The sequence below is a fragment of the Hippocampus zosterae genome, chromosome 12 (assembly GCF_025434085.1).
Source record: "Hippocampus zosterae strain Florida chromosome 12, ASM2543408v3, whole genome shotgun sequence".
Lineage (NCBI taxonomy): Eukaryota > Metazoa > Chordata > Actinopteri > Syngnathiformes > Syngnathidae > Hippocampus > Hippocampus zosterae.
The window spans coordinates 20,389,507-20,410,764 of NC_067462.1; the positions used below are offsets into that span (position 1 = coordinate 20,389,507).

Here is a 21,258-nt window from a genome sequence, read left to right on the forward strand (position 1 = left end):
AGGGATGGGGTGCTGCTGACCTCGACTCGGTATGTTGTGGGTCGAAGTGGAAAATACTTCAGACCTCTCAGTTCCACTGACATGTCTTGTCGAAGCCGTGTCTGGGGTTGGGTCGCGCCTTGGTGGCAGGGCATCTCAAGGGTGGATGAGATCTGTCTAGTGGTCTAAACAGCCCTGGATGTTGTGGGGCTGACTTGGTGACTATGCAACATTGCATGTACATCAAGGAAAAGTGTGCCTCCTTGCTAAGGTCTATTTAAGGGTTCTGAGGAGGACCATCAGGAACTCTCAGATTCAGGAGCGGCAGTGTGGTTTTCCTTCTGGAGGTATACGAGCTCCACACCCTGAGCAGAAGGTGAATGGGAGTTCACCCAATGAGCCAGTGCTTCATGAACTAATGTTTTTTTATACATAACTTAACTACATTATAATGTTTAAAATGATGGATGGATGGATGGATAGATGGATGGACATTTAGTGGCTGCAACTAGAATGCCACTCAATGGAACGCAGATCCTAATTAAGGATGAACTGTTCAGGAAGACGGTTTGCATGTTTGTTTGTATGTCCGTTTGTAGTTAGCAGCTTGCTTTACGGTTTACGGATGATGACTAACAGAAGAACCTCCCTTCTGTTAGTCATCATCCGGGTTCCATAATTATTCAGGGGGCTGCAATGTTCCTTTATGAGAAAAATAATAATTGAATCTGCAAAGCTTGGGGTAGCCTAAAACTGTTGCGCAGTACTTTATCTCTGGTGGTTCTTAACCTGGGTTCGATCGAACCCTAGAGGTTAAGACACACACACACACACGACTCAAGATGTGAATTAGCAATGACACGCCCGCTTGGCCATCGCTGGCTGCAGATGATCACATTACATTGCTTGTCGTTTCAGTGCTGCGGGAAATTAAGTTCGCTCAGTAGTCACCGTGTGACTGTCGTGATAGTACGCCAGTACAATTAAAAAAAAGCTAAACTTATGCCATGTAATTGTATTTACATTTTTATGTTTTTCATAAATGTGTTTTTTAAATGTCTTTAATTTGTCAAAAATCATTTTTATTTTTCACTAATGAAGGGTTCGATGAATGTGCATATGAACTGGTTGGTTTCGGTACCTCTAACAAGGTTAAAAACATATACATACCGTATTTTCACGACTATAAGGCGCCATTAAAAGTCTTAAATTTTCTCCAAAATGGACAGGACGCCTTATGGTGCGGAGGGTCCTTTATATGCGCCGAGTTCCAAAATCTGACTGACAGCCGACACGCTGTTTATATAGAGAAAAGGCGGAAGTGACGGTGGCCAGGCATGAAAGAAGTCGGCCAATCAGGGAAGGGTGGGCGTGTATATATACATATATGGAGAGGGAGAGAGAGCGAGAGAGGGAGAGAGAGGACAGACAAGCTAGTCCGCCAATGGTGAAGGGTGGGCGTGTAAGTGGACGCCTCAAGCCAGTACCAACACTTGTATAGAGTGTGGCAATGTGCATTGTTGCAAAACAACTCCGGTTTTGGTTTCTAAGAACCCCTGAAAATAAATTCGACAAAAAGACACGCCTACGAAGCTCAGTTCAAACTTAAAGCCACCGGTTATGCTTTTGGCATGCGTCCCCATCTCACAGCAGCGGTGAAAAAAAAGTCAAGCAAATGAACTCTGAGCTTGCCGTTATTCCCGGAGGCTTGACTAAAGAACTCCAACCGCTGGACATTGGCATCAACCGGGCGTTCAAAGTAAAGTTGCAAACGGCATGGGAACAATGGATGATCGGTGGCAAACACAACTTTACAAAGAGTGAGAGGCAGCGCTTGGCGAGTTACGCCACAATACGCAACAACGAGAGGGAACGCGGCGTTTTTGATGGATTACGGTACTTGCACAATTGTTCAATTCTTTCTACACACACACACGCGCTGCCACCATGTTTCGCTCTGTTCTTTACTTTCAAATGTGGGAAAGCTTTACACGAGAGAAATGTTGACTTTGCTGTTGGTACTCCTTCTTTCCGCTCGGCAATGCGTAGCAACTCACACTAGCATGCATTCAATGACAACTGAGATGTGCAGTCCTCTGCTTCTGATACAGAGGATGAGGACTTTGATGGATTTCTGGGTGATGATTGATCGAAAAACATGAGAACATTGTACGATGGCTAAATAAAATACACCCAAACTCAGTTCTGCTTTCGTTGCCTTTTTAAAAACGTGTTTTTATCTTATCTGTATGTCTTGGCGTGCTACCGTATGCTTCAAGCTAACGTGTTAGAGTGCGCGCATGCATGCCGTATGTTTAAGCTGGCGTATGTTTTACCACTGTAAAACTGCGCCCATTCGTACGATGCGTCCTGTGTATGTGTAAAATACAGAAATGTCACGCATTACTGAGACTGCGGCCATTAGTACGATGCGTCGAATAGTCGTGAAAATACGGTATATATACTGTATAAACACACACACACACACACACACACACACACACACACACACACATTGATATGTATGTACTGTATATAAATTTAAAAAAACAATAAAATGAACTCACAGTCACGAAATTGCTCCACATCATCATCGAAAACAGCCTCCTTAAGGGCACTCTTGTCATAGGTACAGATTGTTTCTCCGTGACCGTAAGGAGCAAACTCCCGACTTCGTGGCCCGGAGAAGGAGCGCGGTGATGGCGTATTGAGCAGTGAAGTTTTGTTGTCCAAAGCAGTTCGACCCCCTTCCGGGACATCCAAGCCCAAGCGAGCGTCAGAAGCAGGCATTGATGCCACTCCGTCTCTCCCAGCCTATAAAAGCATCACACGAGGAGTGAAGACAAGCGAGCATGTTAAAATGTTATGCAGCAATTCATTCTTCATTAGTCATTTCAGTAAACCCAACTTGCGTATACGGTACTGCTTACAATCGTAGAAGTTGCTACCAACTTCTGGACCTGCCTGGGAAACATGACCACTCATACAAACCATCCATCTTAAGGGGCGTGAGCATTGAAGCGCACACGACACGAAGAACCGGAGCAAACTGTGTAAGGGCCTCAATGTGCATGAAAATCAAACCTTCAATCTTTCACCAACATCATACATCGAGGTAAGGTACCTTTTGACATTCATTTTATCGCAAACAATAAATTAACCTTCAACCATATCTGAAAACATCCCACACCACTCCATTACTTAAATGCTTATATTAAGGAACACATGCAAAAATGTAAGAAAAAATAAATGCAAAAGAAAAAAAAGTATTTTAAAACCGGAAGTTACTTGTCAAATACCTTGTAATGGAGAATGTGAAAATCTTCATACAACGTTATGCAAAATGATTTGTGAAAAGTGTCATTAAAGCCACTGAAAAGGGTGGCAGTCTTTTGATGGTTAACAACCAGTGATTAAAAAGGTATGAGTGGACATCGTCTTTCATGACTTAAATCATTGCAATGACTATGAAAAAAAAACATTCTGAAGTGCATACAAATGCAAACAATTAGAATTGGAGTAACTGTGCTACAGCTGTTGTTTTTATTCCGATTAACAAAAAACAATGAAAGATTATTTTCCTGTTCCAAATATTATCACTCACTGCATCATCTCGCTTGCCGTCTCGTCTGATTGACTCATTGAGGTCCTCCTGGCTCCGGTAGCTAAAGCTTTGGATGGCTTCAGTCACACCACGGAGTGAGCTGTAAATGTCCTCTGAGTTCATGTTCTCAGTGTCATACTCCATCACGCTAATGCAAAATCAGACCAAAAAAAAGGATTAAAATGACAGGTAATCTGTTGACGTTTTCTCAGCAAACAAATAATTATATTAACCCTTTCGGGGACAGCAGTTACTACAGTGGATAGTGTATCATATTGTCAGGTTACAGGTTATCATTATTGGTGCATGAAAGGGTTAAATTGTTAGTTTTCCAAAAGTGAGGTGGGTTAGTCGTGGTATATAGACCTGATTTACAAAAGGTTTGCCAATGTAAAAACAAGCGCAGACTTGAGCATTACACGCAAACGCGCGTGGGAGCTGATATACAGCCCAAGAGCAACCGGGATTGCCGACCTGTATACATTTAGCCGGGTCTTTGGAAAGACTGGACTGAACACTAAATAATTTTTATGTGTGCTTTATTCCCGACTGAACAAGAAAGATTTGTAGAGCTTTAAGATGAAAGACTGAGATATAACTGAATTTTAAAAGAGTTCGAAAAAGAAAATTATCTAACAGATTAAAGCCAATTACACCATAATAAACAACAGCAGTGGCTTGCTTGATAGGGAAAGGGAAATAAAAATACATTATTTCCAAACCACAACATTCCATGAAACTTAAAAGTGAAGACGCTCTATACCCTGATGTCCCAGCTGGACATGGATGCTTCTGAGTACTTTGTCTTTGACACAGGCGGGTAGTAACAACTGGTAGCATTCTCTCTCCCATGTGAACATCGTTAATCACTCGGTACAAGAGTCCGTTTCTCTCTCTGAGACGGGGCCACTGTTTTAGCAGCGCGCGCACTGGTTTTGAAAGGCCCATTCTTTCTTGATAAGATGGTTTTCTCTGATGGCTTCAAAAGCCTAGCACCACTTTGAGAGTCGGATCAGCAGCCTGAAATCGTTGAAGTACTTCCTTTGAATATCCAGGCAGTGTGGTGGGGGTATTACCTTGAACAGCTTCATCATGTACTGTCTCAATGGCCTCTGACGGCTGAAGCTGCCTGATCATACGGAGCTCAACTCCTGCCGAAACTAACTCTGGTTCTAAAACCGTCCCTGTCCTCACTGAGCTGCGAATTGCTACACTACCATCAAACTCTGCATCTTTACTGTTCGGTTCTGGCTCATCATTCACCGGTCGACGAGAAAGGACATCACAATACTTTAAGATAAGATAAGATAAGATAAAAATGTATTAGTCGCGCAATGGAGAAATTCCCAATTCACAGCAGCAAAGTTATGAAAGGAAGAAGTAGAACAACAAAATATAGGAGCTGTTGCTAGCTGAGCCACCCAGCGCTGTTGAGTTGCTCCTAATTCGGGATTCTGGACCTGATAGAGGGTTATTATAAATAAAATGTATTAATATTATTATTATTATTATCATCTGTGATGACCGTAAACTTGGACCCAAGTTGGTAACTCCTAAACTTTTCAGTAACTGCCCACTTCAGTTCAAGCTTCATACTGCTATAGTTCTGATCATTCTTCCCAGCACAACCTAAGTCTGCAACTTGCAAAAGCTATCACCTTCTAATGACCTGCTTGTTTTTATCAAGCGTGCTCTTAAAGTGACAGTACGACATTTGTTAAACCAGGCAGCCTTCACTACAAAAGTCTAAGTATGTTTCACCTGGTTACATACAAATTTGACTTGATGATGAATTCAGCCCGCATAATTTGATTGAGGAAAAATGAGACAAATTTCACTGGCTGTTTTTATGTCTTCAAATAAGTGTGTCTGAAAGGCAGGTGCAAACTAGCGACACGGTGTGTAATTATAATGAAAAAGTGTAATCAAGGAGAGGCGAGGTGGGGAATGCCGCTATTCCTGTTGTCTAAACATTTTTGAAATGCCAGAAACAAACAATAAAATAAATAAAAATAAAATAAATTATTTGCAATGCAATTTTGGAGCTTTTCAATGATTTAAGGGCTGACTTCTAGCCACTAATAAGAAGTCGTGCCTTTTCAACAATGACAAAATGTCTTTTAATATCACTTCAGCACCTGATAAAAATGATCACAATCATTGACAGGCTTCTCAGGTGTGTTAGAAATGGCAGACATCTAAAAGCAGCTGAATCGGGGCTTTTGGTACTTGACTTGGGCACCCCTGATTTATACTATTAACTCTTGTATCATATCCATTTTTTATTTTATTTTATTTTTTTCCATATTTTGACAACAGCGAAATACTACAGCTCTGTTACAGCAAATCTGCAGGAAAACACTTACAGCAGATCTGTTACAGCAGGTGAATTTGGTGTCTGTGATTTGGAATCGGAATTAATTCATGCACAGATCTACAACCATTAATGTGCGCAATCTGACAGGCAAACTCATTATTTAGCATCCACTATTTGGGATCTTAGTAAATCAGGCCCATAGTCTATAATGTGTTTTCACACAGAAAAATGATCTACATAAATGATGGCATGTCTTTGTGTCACATGTGATATACAATCAGCAAACTATTGAGATGCTAGATGACAGTGGATCTGGCTTCATCTCTTTTTCTCTCTCATCCCACCTCAATTACCTGGGTGAGTGTGCTCTGCGCAGGACCCTGAAAGAAGGGGCAGCAGAGGTGGAGTTAGGCGGAGGAAGAGGAGTAGGGGCAGGGGGTTGCTTTGACAGGCCATCGACACCCCAACCCCATAACCGACTGTTGCCACAGCGCGGTCAGGAGGCAAGGACGGACAGACGGCGGTGATAGAATGAAGGGTGGAATTAAACAACAGGAGGAGACCGCAAGACAAGACAAGGTGGGAGGATGGTGGTGTTAATAGGAGAAAGAGGGGGAAAAAACAAGTGTGCAGAAAGAGAAAAGTAAAAAATGAACCAGTCTTGAGTTGTAAGGCTGATGTTACACTTTAGATGAAAATATTACAGATAAAGTCAATCACATATTTTAAAAAAATCACTTTACAGTCTAACGACAATAATAAAAGCCAAGATGATACAGTATCATTATTGACTACTTGTCTTGAAAATATATTTCAGTGCTTCATTTGAATGAGCCGCAAGCTTGCTTCTTTCCACTGGTTTTATGCTCTACAGGTAACATCTTCATTGTGCATTTTGTTGAATGGGCAGAAATGAATGTAACAATTTTTGGGTCAGATGCTAAATTTTGAGGGTATGAAAGCATAATAAATTGTTAGTTGACATCACCTGAGGAGGGCACATGTAAATTAAGCCGAACTAACTATTTGAAACATAAAACATTTTGATGTTTATCAATTAGGCATATTTTTCGATTGACATCAGAATTGATCAACACAAGAGATGTTCATTTATTTGAATCTATTCTGTCCCTGCCACCATAATTGATGAATATAAAATTTATGATCAGCCGACGCCCTGCTCTTCAAAGGACTGAGGAAATGGGAGACTTTTTGACCTTGTCTAGACAAAAATGATGTCTTGACAGAGCTGGAGGCCTAGAGTTATGCCAAAGAATTGCTCCACATTATTGAAAGAGGGAAATCCAGTACTGAAAATACTGTACTTTTTTTCAGTTTACATTTACTATCAATCAGTGAACAGCTAAAGGGAGGCTTTGCCCGAATCGGACGAAACACAGTTGAAAATGATGTGGTTGAAACCACTTGATCCAACTCGCTCATTAAAATACTCTCAGGACTTCAGTTATGAAACTCAACACATTAAAGCTGCGGTCACATGACTACTTCCAAGCCCTAGAACATGGGGTATGCTGCAGCAGATGGTTAGTGACACCTAACCATGCAGAACCATGTAGTGGTTAGTACCTTGGAGACATTCCTCCATGTGAGCAGTTGGTTGGAGAGGTCAGTGGGCTGGTCCGACTTGGCGTGTGGCGAGGTGGCATGCAACCAATGGTGTTACTTGGAGACCCCTGAAAGACAGTGCCAAAAAAAGAATTGAGTTCCTGTTTAATTTTTTTTTGTTATCAACATAAAACTGATAAAACTGTCATTTTGTTATTTGTATGTGTGTGTGTGAGAGAGAGATAGAGATAGAGAGAGAGAGAGAGAGAGAGAGAGAGAGAGAGAGAGAGAGAGAGAGTGAGAGAGAGAGAGAGAGAGAGAGAGAGAGAGAGAGAGAGAGTTGGTTATGTGTGGTGGCAACTCAAAATATATACAGCAGAGATTAAATTTAATTTCCTTTGAGGGATTAAAATAAATATTGCCAATTTTTGGCCCAGCTACTGAAGGACATTGTGAAAATGCGCTCTGTATTGAATAAATTACAGCTCAGTTTGATGTTCTGAATGACCCCGTTATGTGAGTTCCTTATTATTATTCCTATGTACTCGTAACAATCTTGGTATTTCGATTTCAAAATGCTCTCAATAATGCAGTGGAGTTTGAAGGTATCCAACTTGGCCGGCATGGTGTACAGACGCTCCCCGACTTACAAACATCCGTACAACGGTACATACAAACATTTTTACGGGTATGTCGAAAAAGAAAAGAAAAAGTTAGATTTTGTATTGCGCGCCTTTTTCCGAATACAGGTACTGTAGTGCTTCTTTCCGCCGCTAATACCGACGTGAGGCGCTGTGAGAGCTCGCCCACCATCCACCCCGAATCCGGCTTCCTCTGCCCAGTTGTTAAATATCTCGTGCATCCATTATTTAATATGGTTGGTGAAAAGCGAAAGGCTTCTAGTGAGAGTGGAAGTGTAAAGAAGAGGCAAGCCATTTCATTTCAAATGAAAGTGGCAATAATAAAGCTTGATGCGGGTGAGAAAATGGTGAGCGTTGCACGTGCGTACAACATGAATCGTTCGACCATCGGTACTATTTATATTCTCGTCAACCCTCATCTTCTTCTCCTGGACCCTTAACTTCTTCCTTCATTGATGTTACGGAGGAGAAAGTAACTCTTGAAGCCCATTCCAGCGACGATGAAGACCCTCTCGTCCCCGTGATATAAAATCTTCCTCTTCCATCATCTCCTTAAGCCTTCGAGTACATGTTCGAGTACATTTTCATTTTATTTACAGTATCTTATTACGTACATGTACATACTGTATGTCTCTCTCTCTCTTCTATCTCTCTCTGAAATATGTAATACTGTATTCTCTCCAGTTGTACTGTATCTGTACATATCTTTATAGAGCATATTATTTTATTAAATGTTTATTTTTCAGTACAAACCAATACAGGTTACTCATACAAGCCTTAAACATACTTATATAATCCTTAAACATACTTACTGTACATAAACCTTAAACATACTTATATAAGCCTTAAACATACATTCCATACAAAATATAGCACTGAAGCAACTTTCGAACGAATTCACCTTACGAACGATCGTTCGGAACGTATCTCGTTCGTAAGCTGGGGAGCGTCTGTATTGAGTGGCCAACCGTCTGAGAAGTGAAACAGCGCCCTCTGCTGCCAACTTGAAAACAACGCCGCAAAGCATTCTGCGGGAGGCTACAGAGAGGCTTCTGGTCTCAGAGACAAGTACTGAAAAATGATTGGACTTAGAAGCCTGCTTAGTCGCCAGAAGTTAATCCACCGACAGCCATTTTTGATTTTTTTTTCTTTTAGAGGCTACCTTTACGCTATACGGGCAAAACACTCACTCAAAACACAAAACTCACACTGAATATTCGGCAAGCCTCCTCGCTGCCCATCTTCAAATCCCTTCTCAAAACTCACTTGTATTCTTCTGCATTCGACTCAGCATGACTTAGATTTGTTCTTGGTTTTACTATTCGGTGCTTTCTACCGTCTTTGTTACCGATTTGTTTTACTGTTTATTGTATATGTTAAATTGCTCCATGTACAGCACTTTGTATGCACCGATGGCTGTTCGAAAGTGCTCTATAAATACAATTGAATTGAATTGAAAACTGTCAATAACAGTGGCAACATAAGATGGCTGTCCTCTGGCTTCAGCTGCAAAGGTTATTCCAATATTTATAAGTGCATGCATAGTGGAGAGAGAGGCTAAGAAGGGACTTGACCTTCAGCCTCTCGAACTATCATGGCCCAACTATGTATATTTGATGACATCATCAAACTCGCTCGGTCCTTTGTAACATCAAATAACCCACTGGGTAACATGTCACCTTTATGTCTCAGAAATTCTGAGGGGAAAAAAACCGCATATAAAACGAATAAAAAATATGAGGGTCAGAGTGCAAGAAAACATTTTGGATAAGGTCACGTCACCAGTTTGGCAATATTCAGGAGATTTGAAGTCGTTCATCTGTGTTTTATCATGCCGGTCTGATATTTCTATTCATACGAATGACTCGACTTGGCAGCAAGACTAGTTTCATGTCACACATGTTCTGACAACTTCAAATTTATTCTCGTGTCTATTCTTACAGAATAGTTAGATTATTATGCATAGATTTTGAAATAATTTGTTGCATATTTATTTTCATGCTTGATGTGAAGAGATAATCATTTCATTTTTTAAAGAAGTTTTTCTTCTTTCTTCTTTCTACCCACATTCTTGCTGCTGGAAGCTGTAAATTTCCCCAGTGTGGGACAAATAAAGGATGTAAATCTTATCTTATCTTAAATAATGTATTTCATCTCTATCTTGACAAACGTGTTTATTTGACTTTTTCATGGTTGTGGTGACTTGAAGGTTAATATTAACATGGAACTTATTTTTCCAAATTCTGGCATTTTTCCCCAAGTTCACATTTCAAGTGTTCACTCAACTCACCACACAGCTACTCGTATTGCTGGAGTTCTTCAGGTGGTTGTGCAATAATTTGGTGGCGCCATCCTGGAACGTCTTCGGCAGAGCTCCCAGCAGCATCGTAAACTCTGGTGTGTTGAGCTGAAATAATGATATCAGCACCACCTGGGCTGCCTGATGGCAGTAGGACACACGAAGAAGATGCAAATTCATTTCAGAATCCTGAGGTATCTTGATGACTCCAAAAAGCACTTTGACCAGGAACTGCTTGAAACAGAGGACTACAATTATTGCTAAAACTGATCAATAACACACGTCAGGATTACGTAAAAGTTCATTTGAAAGCAACATCGTCAAGAAACTATTGTAGTGTTGTCTGCAAAGGAAAATTGCAAAAGTGTAAACGTGGATGTTGCAATTAGAATGAAAAATAAAACTAAGTACAGACACGGTTTTATTGTTTAAATGTAATGTGCATCCATCCATCAATCCAAGACATCCATCCATCCATTTCTAATCCACTTTTTCCTAATGAGGCTCGCGGGCGAGCTGGAGCCCATCCCAGCTGTCTTCAAGCAGTAGGCAGGCCATAGCCTGAACTGGTTGCCAGCAAATCACAGGACACACAGAGACAACCATTTGCACTCACAACCTCCCCATGGACAATTTAGAGCAGGGGTGTCCAAACTTTTTGCCAAGGGGGCCAGATTTTATGTGGTAAAATGTCGGGGGGCCGACCTTGGCTGACATTCTTTACATTGAACAACAATATTGTTCAACAAATTTTAGTAAGCCAGTCTGTTTCACATTTCCATTTTTATTTCAACAATCTTAAGAATTTCTTTTGGTTCATTTGAAACGGGTATATCACATGCAACTGCTTATTCACTTGACTTTTTCTTAAACAGAAGTCTCCTGAGTGCAAATTGATTGATTTGAAACATAAAATGTATCACCATGACTTTTCAATAGTCACAAAACCTTTGACTCGAACAACAGGGAAATGAACAAGCAATACACATATCCACAACTGCAAGGATCATTTGAAATATGACATATCAGTCAATAGAAACACGGAGTGATGTCTTGTTAACTCGTGAGTGATGCCCTCTAGTGTCTAAATGCTATTACTCATTTAGTGAATGCTATTACTCATTTAGCCACTAGAGGGAAGCAGTACTCTATGAAACATCACTCACCAGTCTACGAGACCTCAGTCAATGCAACACGTGTTCCATTGCGCCCAACCTGCGGGCCTGACGGCACTGATTTTATGACAGGGGCCGAGGGCCGGATGAAATTCGACCGCGGGCCGGATGTGGCCCGCGGGCCGGACTTTGGACATGGCCGATTTAGAGTGTTCCATTAACCTGGCACTCATGTTTTTGGAATGTGGGAGGAAACCGGAGTAACCGGAGAAAACCCATGCAGGCCCGCGGAGAACATGCAAACTCCACACAGGAAGGCCTGAACCGGAATCGAACCCTGTACCTCTGCACTGTGAGGCGGACATGCGAACCAGCCGACCGCCGTGTCGCCCTTTATTATTAATATTATTATATTTTAAATGTTCGGGGGATAGGCCCCAGCATGCCCGCGACCCCTGTGAGGAGAAGCGGATGAGAAAAAGGATGGATAATAAATCCATGAAAAATATTTAGTTGTTTGTCTCTTTTCCAGGTTTTCCAGGCTTTTGCATGAGTGCTAATAATCTTGGGAAAGATTGTTTAAATGAGTAGGGCTAAGTCAATAGATTCACTGTGAAAAAAAAACACTCATATGCCTGGCCATCGCATCTCGGCACCATTGAAGAACGCAACACAGAGTTGGTATTGTCTCTTCGGCAAATTAGCCACCTGGTGGATCATTTGATACCTCTCTGTCCAAGTAACTCAATACTATATCAACAACAAATCCATGACAATAATAACAACAAGAAATGAATGTACTCTGCAAAATCATCTGCAGGAAGTGTTTCCGCAAGGCCACTGGAAACATTCATTTCAAAGTACCAGCCTTGCAATAACGCGTTCATGTTGGCTGAAATTACAGACAATACAACACAATGCAGACATGTAGATGAATAGCATTGTTAGAAAGCAAGACAGGCAAAAAAGGTGCAGTTAGTCAAGTCCTACACTGGCATTCCCAAGCAACTTTGTGCAATAAATCTGACGACCTGCAAAATCAGTTTATAATCAAAAGCAAATCCTTTCTTGTATTATTCATATGCTGGTTGCATCAAAAAAACTTTTTGTGAGTTCAAAATTCACAAGGCACAGACTAAAACTTTCAGTACGTTATTAGAGCATACAAGCTGGAGCGCAATGGCAGAGGTAAAGAAGAGATGCCACTCGCAGTTTGGCGCAATCTTTCGAGTGTTCGTTAGGCACGGGGCAGAGGCGAGGCACTGGATACTTGTCATGTGTTGAAGCTGGTTCTACCTGCTTACACCTCTCTTGCAGGTGGCTCTCACTGGACAGTAAGGCTGCAGTATTGATTCCGCCAGCTAGTTCCTCACTCACCCAGTAATGTAGGGTCTGGGGCACAGTGGCAAGGCAGAATGGGCATTACAGAAAGATAACCTTTCACCATATTTGGATGCATTATTGGACCTTTTTTTCTCTTCATTATTTCATGGGATAAAACAATACAGGATAAATCATTCCGTAGAGATGTTAAGAAACCGTTGACATTTTTAGAGGAATACAACTTTGCATCAAATTCCTTGACAAGTATTGCAGTCAGTGAGGATGGAACAATAATTTTTTTTTTAAAAGTGTGAAATTGCGATTGCTCCTCACACCATTAATTACGCGATTGAGATGTAATATGGTATTATGTTATCAGGGGCTACTTCTCTTATATTTGACATGATCAATGAATGCATTATTTTGGGAACTATAAACTGCTTTCATCCAAGAACATGAGGGATTACTTGCTCATATTTTCATGACAATATTTGTTTACCAGGTTCATTCAAATACATTTGACAATAAAGTTGTACTCCACGTGAACTGGCCTTTTATTTTATTTATTCATTCATCTTCCAAACCGCTTGATTTTCACTAGGGTCGCGGGGGGTGCTGGAGCAGCCCAGCTGTCTCCGGGCAGTAGGCGGGGGACACTCTGAATCGGTTGCCACACAATCGCAGGGCACACAGAGACGAACAACCATCCACGCCCACACTCACACCTAGGGACAATTTAGAGTGTTCAATCAGCTTGCCACGCATGTTTTTGGAATGTGGGAGGAAACCGGAGCACCCGGAGAAAACCCACGCAGGCCCAGGGAGAACATGCAAACTCCACATAGGGAGGCCGGAGCTGGAATCGAACCCAGTACCTCTGCACTGTGAAGCCGACGTCCTAACCACTGTACTACTGGGCCGCCTTATTTTATTTATTCAACATAAAACAAGAGGAGCCGATGCGGGTGTCCGCGCCGCTATGAAAAGAAAAATTAACAAAAAAAATGACAAAATACAAGAAAACAACACGAGACACAATCAAAGAGAAAAAGACAAACAAAAAAACGTTTCACTAACAGTAGTACTGATTGCCCATCTTAGTATGGGCATGCATACTGTTCAGTGTACCTGAACAGCTGAAATGCATGTCAGAAGTCTAAATCCCAAATGATCCAACCGTATTATTTTCCCTCATATCACCTTCAATGATCAGACATGACAAATATGAAACTGATGTGACACTTAGGGAATAGCAGACAGTGACATAGTTTTCTCCTCAATTTCTTTTGCAAGTTCTTGGCGATCAATTTTCTTCTATTTTGCTGTGTGCCTCTATGCATTTGACTTGACCAGGAGGCTACGACAAGTTTTATATCTCACAGAGATGCCCTTCTTGCACACTCGGCAGTAGGCCGATGTATAATCGCCAGCAATTTTCCCGACCCAAACACGGAACTCCGGCTTGTCCAGCCACGCCGCTTGAAAAAAGTATTTTCCCGGAATATTTGTAGCGACGGCGCTCGATCAAAGCGCGCCTCAGCAGTCGAAAATCCGCTGCTCTCTGCTGTGTGTGCGTCCGCGCGAAAATGTACGCACGCACGCGCACGTCTTTTTCAACCAAGCAACCGACGTCACAAATCAAATACGCTTTGATCTACGACAACAAAAAGCTAGCCTAGCCGAGACAACAGCTCAGCTTAGCTGACGCACACACAGCAGAGAGCAGCGGACGATCAACTGCTGCTTTGCTCAAGTGGCGTCATTACATATTTGTCTGTCACTTGTTGAGATCGATAAATTCGATGAATAGATTTTTTCCAGAAAATACGGTAATTGTTTGCCGAGCTGGCAACCAAACCATCCATTCACCCCCCCAGGATAGCATCAATCTATTGTTGTTTCCCGGAATGACCCGAAGTGATCACGTGATCGTCGGAACAAATCGGAGACGGCGGGAAAAGCAGAGCGGGTACCAGGTCCTGCATTCTCAGACAAAACTACGAATTGGATGGGTGGGGAAAATGACATACACAAATGAAATGAACACCGCAGGTAAATTTTGGGGATTTTTACGGATTTTAGAAGATTTCCCGGAAAATTAAGGACAATTAAGAACATAATTCTGCAACTTTTTAAATTTATTTTAATGAACTTTAAGGACCCAAACGAACCCTGATTAAATTATTCAGATAACAATAGCAGAAAGAACATGCTAACAATAACAAGTTTACCAAACCAGTGTCACTCCAAATCACTAACTCTGCCAACTCTGTAAGTATAAGATGCCGCACTTCCTCTTCTACGTCGCTTATATTAGACTTATCGTAGACAGATATGGATATGTATTTTCATGTCTTTTGTATTTTTTTTTAGTAATGTCATAAAAACTACTTAAATGATCCAATATCATTTCCATTCACAAATTCTCTCATATTGCGAATGGCTGACGTTTATCCGTTCTGAAGAATCAACAGCTGTATCTTTTCCTAGTCATTGTGCTTGTTAGATTGATCAGTTGAATGAAATGAAGCGAGCAGTTTTCACCAGATTCAATATGCAAAATGGTGTCAGCCATTTGTGACAATCACTCTAAATGGCTCTTAGCTCATCAGAAACAGCAGGTGCTAATTCACTCAAATAAAACAGACAGAAAAAGGCATTACCTAGTAAATGAAACTTAGCTTAGCGTTGCTATTTACTTAAGAATTGTTCCTGCTTCTATTATGAGTGTGTTGGGAAATGTTGGCATGTGTGCAATGCTTCGTACTTCAAGAAACCATAATTGTTGATGTTATGTTCAACAATGATTTATCTGCTCAATGTGCATAAAGGTTAATGGCAATGTCTGTCAGTATGCGCAAGTGTCTGATGCAACTCTAATATGGCTCACAGGCTTCACCTGGCCTTTACCCACCCCGCTGATGTAATTCGCATTCTGACACGAAGGGGAAATGCTTGTGTATGTACAGCCTTTACCATTGCATTCCGCTACATCGCAATATTGGTTTGAATTCAATTTCAACCTGAATATTTTTGTTTGATGAACCTCAAAACAATCTACAACAGGGGTGTCCAAACGTTTTGCCAAGGGGGCCAGATTTTATGTGGTAAAATGTCGGGGGGCCGACCTTGGCTGACATTCTTTATATTGAACAACAATATTGTTCAACAAATTTTAGTAAGCCAGTCTGTTTCACATTTCCATTTTTAATTTCAACAATCTTAAGAATTTCTTTTGGTTCATTTGAAACAGGTATATCACATGCAACTGCTTATTCCCTTGACTTTTTCTTAAACAGAAGTCTCCTGAGTGCAAATTGATTGATTTGAAACATAAAATGTATCACCATGACTTTTCAATAGTCACAAAACCTTTGACTCGAACAACAGGGAAATGAACAAGCAATACACGTATCCACAACTGCAAGGATCATTTGAAATATGACATATCAGTCAATATAAATACGGAGTGATGTCTTGTTAACTCGTGAGTGATGCCCTCTAGTGTCTAAATGCTATTACTCATTTAGTGAATGCTATTACTCATTTAGCCACTAGAGGGAAGCAGTACTCTATGAAACATCACTCACCAGTCTACGAGACCTCAGTCAATGCAACACGTGTTCCATTGCGCCCAACTTGCGGGCCAGACGGCACTGATTTTATGACAGGGGCCGGATGAAATTCGACCGTGGGCCGGATTTGGCCCCCGGGCCGGACTTTGGACATGCTGATCTACAAGGTCATACCTCCCCCTTGTGGAATGATTTACAATTTACAGGAGCATAGCTGAAAGCACAATGGTTGCTGCTGCAGCTCAGGAAAATATTATATGCTTATACATATGTTCAAAGCACTTTGTGCCTTGTTTTCAAGATGAATCACTATCAACCTGTCATAATTTTATATAAGTACATGACATTGCAAAGACTGTGACTTTTTTGTTTTGCTGCTGCCAATTAGTTTGCTATTCAAAATGATTTTGCTTTTGTATTTCTCAGCAATCAAACTACATTTATAATTAAGTTGATTCAACTCATCTACACCTTGACAACACAGAAAGAAATGTGACATGAGGATATGTCCAGTACAATAATTATGTGACTGGCCTACAATTTTTTTTAAAAATCACATACAACATAGCCGCTCAATGATTGGTTATTTCCCAATATGTGGGTGTTTTGTGGCCACCACTGTCATTGTGTTGAGTCCGTTGAAATTCCGAAGGCCATCAATAGAATTATTAGACACCCCCCCCCCCCTATTTCTACCTCCATGGGTATGCTGCGCACAGGCAGACTGCCCAATGTATTTAAAGCGTGTGTGAAAAGTTAAATTAACAGAGCAATCCTCCATGAAATGTACCAATACCGAACACAGCCGAGTTCTGGTTCCGAAATGCTTAGGATTTTCTCCAAAGATAAAATGAAACTATTCACTCTCGAAATTATATGAGGCTAGGAGGAATAGTCGCCTATGAAAACAGCTATGTTTGATGCATTAGCTACTGTTTTCCAACCAGATATAAAAGAGCTATTTCAATGCAAAAATGACCATTTCTGTAGTGATTATTGAATTTCTTTCTAGATTCAGCCTCATAGTGCTGTAATTACAAGACATTGTTTTTCATATCAAAGAAAGTCGATAGTGGTTAAAAGTGACATCAACTTTCACGACAATTAAAACAATACTTGATATATTTAGAACATGATAGTAATGTTGACTTGATGAAATTCAACTTTTGAGTTGAAGCAAAGACGTTCCTCTATTTAAGCTCACTTTTTTTTCAAAAGCAGTTTTAGAACAAGCTTGAAACAGTGTTTCAAAGGCTATTGCATACAACCACATTGTGGTCAAATTTAAACCATGTCACAGACTCATTCTGAGCATAATTTTGGCAGAGTACATAATAGTGAAGGAAGAGTGGCCTTTTTACACTGGAAAAAACTGGGGCACCGACATTTACATTTGTAGGACCTACAAAAGTACAATCCTCTCAGAGGTTGTGTTGCTTTTCATAATTTCCTACAGAATCATCAAAATAAAGAGATTTATTACAAGCATATTTATTATTGTCAGTACTTAATACCATTTTAATTTTCATGTGAAATCATCTATAATATGGAATGCAGCCTTACCTTCCTGACATCAGAGCTTTTGGGTTCAGTGGTCCACGTGATAATGCGTGACACAGCCAGGCGAGTCTCACTGGAGTTGATAAAGTCTGTTGGGTCCATTTGCCGTGCCAAAGACTCAATGTACTTCAAAATTGCTACCTTTACCTACAGGGTAATAACAACTATTTAGCAATGGGGATCGATGAACTGCACCATTGTTCTTAATGTAGTGATGGGAAAATGAAGCTTCACAATTGCTTCATGAACCAGTTGTATTTTTGACTCTTCTTGATGACAATGGTGGTCTATAGTGCAGCTCAGTCTATAGTCAGGAGGCTGCAGATAAGGCTCATGACCATGGTAAATGACTCAATGGTTCATTAAAAGGGCGGCCCGGTAGTCCAGTGGTTAGCACGTCGGCTTCGCAGTGCGGAGGTACCGGGTTCAATTATAGCTCCGGTCTCCCTGTGTGGAGTTTGCATGTTCTCCCCGGACCTGCGTGGGTTTCCTCCCACATTCCAAAAACATGCATAGCAGGCTGATTGAACACTAAATTGTCCCTAGGTGTGAGTGTGTGCGTGGATGGTTGTTCGTCTCTGTGTGCCCTGCGATTGGCTGGCAACCGATTCAGGGTGTCCCCCGCCTGCTGCCCGAAGACGGCTGGGATCGGCTCCAGCACCCCCCCTACTGTGGATTAAGGGGTTCGGAAGATGAATGAATGAATGAATGGTTCATTAAGCAAATTTGAAGCTCGATTTTTCCATCACTATCTTCATGTTCTATTTCTACAATACCTTCAGGTTTGGTGTCTGTGTCTGATCAACAATGAATCTCATCAAAATATTGAACTGTTGGTCAAATGGGAAAGATTCCCTGGAAAAAAAAAACTTCAGTTAAATGTTGTGCCCTCTATTTTGAAGCTTATTATTGGGTCTGGCTTGTTATACATGCAGACCTTGTGATGTCCAGGGCCTTTTGGACTTTGGCTTGGACTGAGCCAAGCAGGTCTGCCCCCATCTTCTTCAGCAATTGAGTGAGAAGGACAAACAGCCAGTCTTGCAAATCGTCTCGATGCACTGTGATAAAATCCACAAGAGTCTCGAGGAACATGCTGAAAACCTAAAGCCATACATAATGTTGAGCAATAAACAACATTATTCAATATATTCACTACAATAGTCATATTCAGCTAAAGTTGTGTTAATGTGTTAGAACAAACTTACTCGCTGTTATGAATCCACAGCAAAGCAGGCCATGCAATAAGAGACAGTACACTATTTAGTTTCATGAGTAACATTTTGACAGAAAATCTGACAATGTAAAACTATAAAACATCAAGACAGAAGACATTAAGTATGATCCAGTTGCATTTCATATGAAACATTTACTTCACCTTGCTGTGCGGATCTGCAAACATTCTTGTGAAGATTTCACAAAGTCTCTTGAGCTCCACTCGGCTTGAAATAGAACAAAACAAAACAACAGCAATCAAATCAGAAAATTAACACTCAAATCCAATATGTCAACAACAATGGCCCACTTATTTCTCACTGAATTTGGATTACAGTCTTACCAAGGGCACAAATTAAGATCCCTATATTTGTGCTCGGATGAGATTAGTTAGGAAACATTGGACCCTTGGCCTGACTCTGAATGAGCCCCCCCCCCCAACCCCCCCCCCAAAAAACACAACTACACCCCAATGTTTTTTCATCCATCCATTTTCTAATCCACTGATCCTCACAAGGGTCGTGGGCATGCTGCAGCATATCCCAGCTGTCTTAGGGCGGTAGGCGATGTCCATGCTGAACTGGTTGCCAGCCAATGACAAACAACTTTTCAATTTCAGAGTGTTCCACTAACCTGCCATGCATGTTTTTGAGCCATGTTATCGCATCTCGCCCATCTCCGCTTTGTTCCAGTAGCCCATTTTTCATCAAGGTGCTCTGGTTCCCCAGCACCTGACGCAGACCTTGTTTTGGCCGGGCGACGTCTGAGCCCCTCCGTGAGTCGTCACCTTACCGTGGTGGAGGGGTTTGTGTGTCCCAATGATCCTAGAAGCTAAGTTGTCTGGGGCTTTATGCCCCTGGCAGGGTCACCCATGGCAAACAGGTTCTAGGTGAGGGGCCAGACAAAGCACGGCTCAAAGACCCCAATGATGATTACGATAAATGGATCTCGGTTTCCCTTGCCCGGGCGCGGGTCACCGGGGCCCCCCTCTGGAGCCAGGCCTGGAGGTGGGGCTCGTTGGCAAGCGCCTGGTGGCCGGGCCTACACCCATGGGGCCCGGCCGGGCACAGCCCGAAGAGGCAACGTGGGTCCCCCTTCCCATGGACTCACCACCCATGAGAGGGGCCAAAGGGGTCGGGTGCAATGTGAGCTGGGCGGTAGCCAAAGGCGGGGACCCTGGCGGTCCGATCCTCGGCTGCAGAAGCTAGCTCTTGGGACATGGAATGTCACCTCTCTGGCAGGGAAGGAGCCCGAGCTGGTGTGTGAGGCAGAGAATTTCCGACTGGATATAGTCGGACTTGCCTCCACACACAGCCTGGGTTCTGGTACCAGTTCTCTCGAGAGGGGTTGGACTCTCTTCCACTCTGGAGTTGCTCATGGTGAGAGGCGCAGAGCAGGTGTGGGCATACTCATTGCCCCCCGGCTCAGTGCCTGTACATTGGAGTTCACACCGGTAGACGAGAGGGTTGCCTCCCTCCGCCTTCGGGTGGGTGGACGGGTCCTGACTGTTGTTTGTGCATATGCACCAAACAGCAGCTCAGCATACCCACCCGTTTTGGAGTCCCTGGAGGGTGTGCTGGAGAGTACTCCTGCTGGGGACTCCCTTGTTCTGCTGGGGGTTCTTCAATGCTCACGTGGGCAATGACAGTGAGACCTGGAGGGGCGTGATTGGGAGGAACGGCCCCCCCGATCAGAACCCGAGTGGTGTTTTGTTATTGGACTTCTGTGCTCGTCACGGATTGTCCATAACGAACACCTTGTTCAAACATAAGAGTGTCCATATGTGCACTTGGCACCAGGACACCCTAGGCCGCAGTTCGATGATCGACTTTGTAGTTGTATCATCGGATTTGCGGCCGCATGTTCTGGACACTCGGGTGAAGAGAGGGGCGGAGCTGTCAACTGATCACCACCTGGTGGTGAGTAGGCTCCGATGGTGGGGGAAGATGCCGGTCCGTCCTGGCAGACCCAAACGTATTGTGAGGGTTTGTTGGGAGCGTCTGGCGGAATCCCCTGTCAGAAGGAGTTTCAACTCCCACCTCCGACAGAGCTTTTCCCATGTTCCGG

At 42.2% G+C, this 21,258-nt stretch overlaps 2 protein-coding genes and 1 long non-coding RNA gene across 46 annotated transcripts in view; 1 reads left to right on the forward strand and 2 right to left on the reverse strand.

Annotated features, from left to right (window-relative positions):
• The window catches only part of LOC127612067 (cell surface glycoprotein 1-like), a 259,014-nt gene that overhangs the window by 199,201 nt on the left and 38,555 nt on the right, over window positions 1-21,258 (forward strand). The gene's annotated exons all lie outside the window — the stretch shown is intronic.
• Window positions 1-21,258, reverse strand: part of clasp1a (cytoplasmic linker associated protein 1a) — a 121,403-nt gene that overhangs the window by 12,067 nt on the left and 88,078 nt on the right. For 25 of the 44 annotated variants that reach the window (XM_052082953.1, XM_052082952.1, XM_052082981.1 and 22 more), the window contains 10 exons: window positions 19,355-19,418; window positions 18,917-19,080; window positions 18,756-18,834; window positions 17,983-18,126; window positions 12,818-12,913; window positions 10,398-10,547; window positions 7,488-7,594; window positions 6,254-6,379; window positions 3,584-3,731; window positions 2,547-2,793 (listed from right to left, as the gene is read on the reverse strand). In XM_052082953.1, the coding sequence (XP_051938913.1) occupies window positions 2,547-2,793; window positions 3,584-3,731; window positions 6,254-6,379; window positions 7,488-7,594; window positions 10,398-10,547; window positions 12,818-12,913; window positions 17,983-18,126; window positions 18,756-18,834; window positions 18,917-19,080; window positions 19,355-19,418 (1,325 nt within the window). The remainder of the gene's footprint in view (window positions 1-2,546; window positions 2,794-3,583; window positions 3,732-6,253; window positions 6,380-7,487; window positions 7,595-10,397; window positions 10,548-12,817; window positions 12,914-17,982; window positions 18,127-18,755; window positions 18,835-18,916; window positions 19,081-19,354; window positions 19,419-21,258) is intronic. The other 19 variants (XM_052082992.1, XM_052082991.1, XM_052082989.1 and 16 more) reach the window with 4 other exon arrangements.
• LOC127612148 (uncharacterized) lies at window positions 7,675-10,383 on the reverse strand. The gene is made up of 2 exons (XR_007965606.1): window positions 8,931-10,383; window positions 7,675-8,883 (listed from the first exon to the last, which is right to left on the reverse strand). It is a non-coding gene; the product is annotated as an uncharacterized LOC127612148 (long non-coding RNA).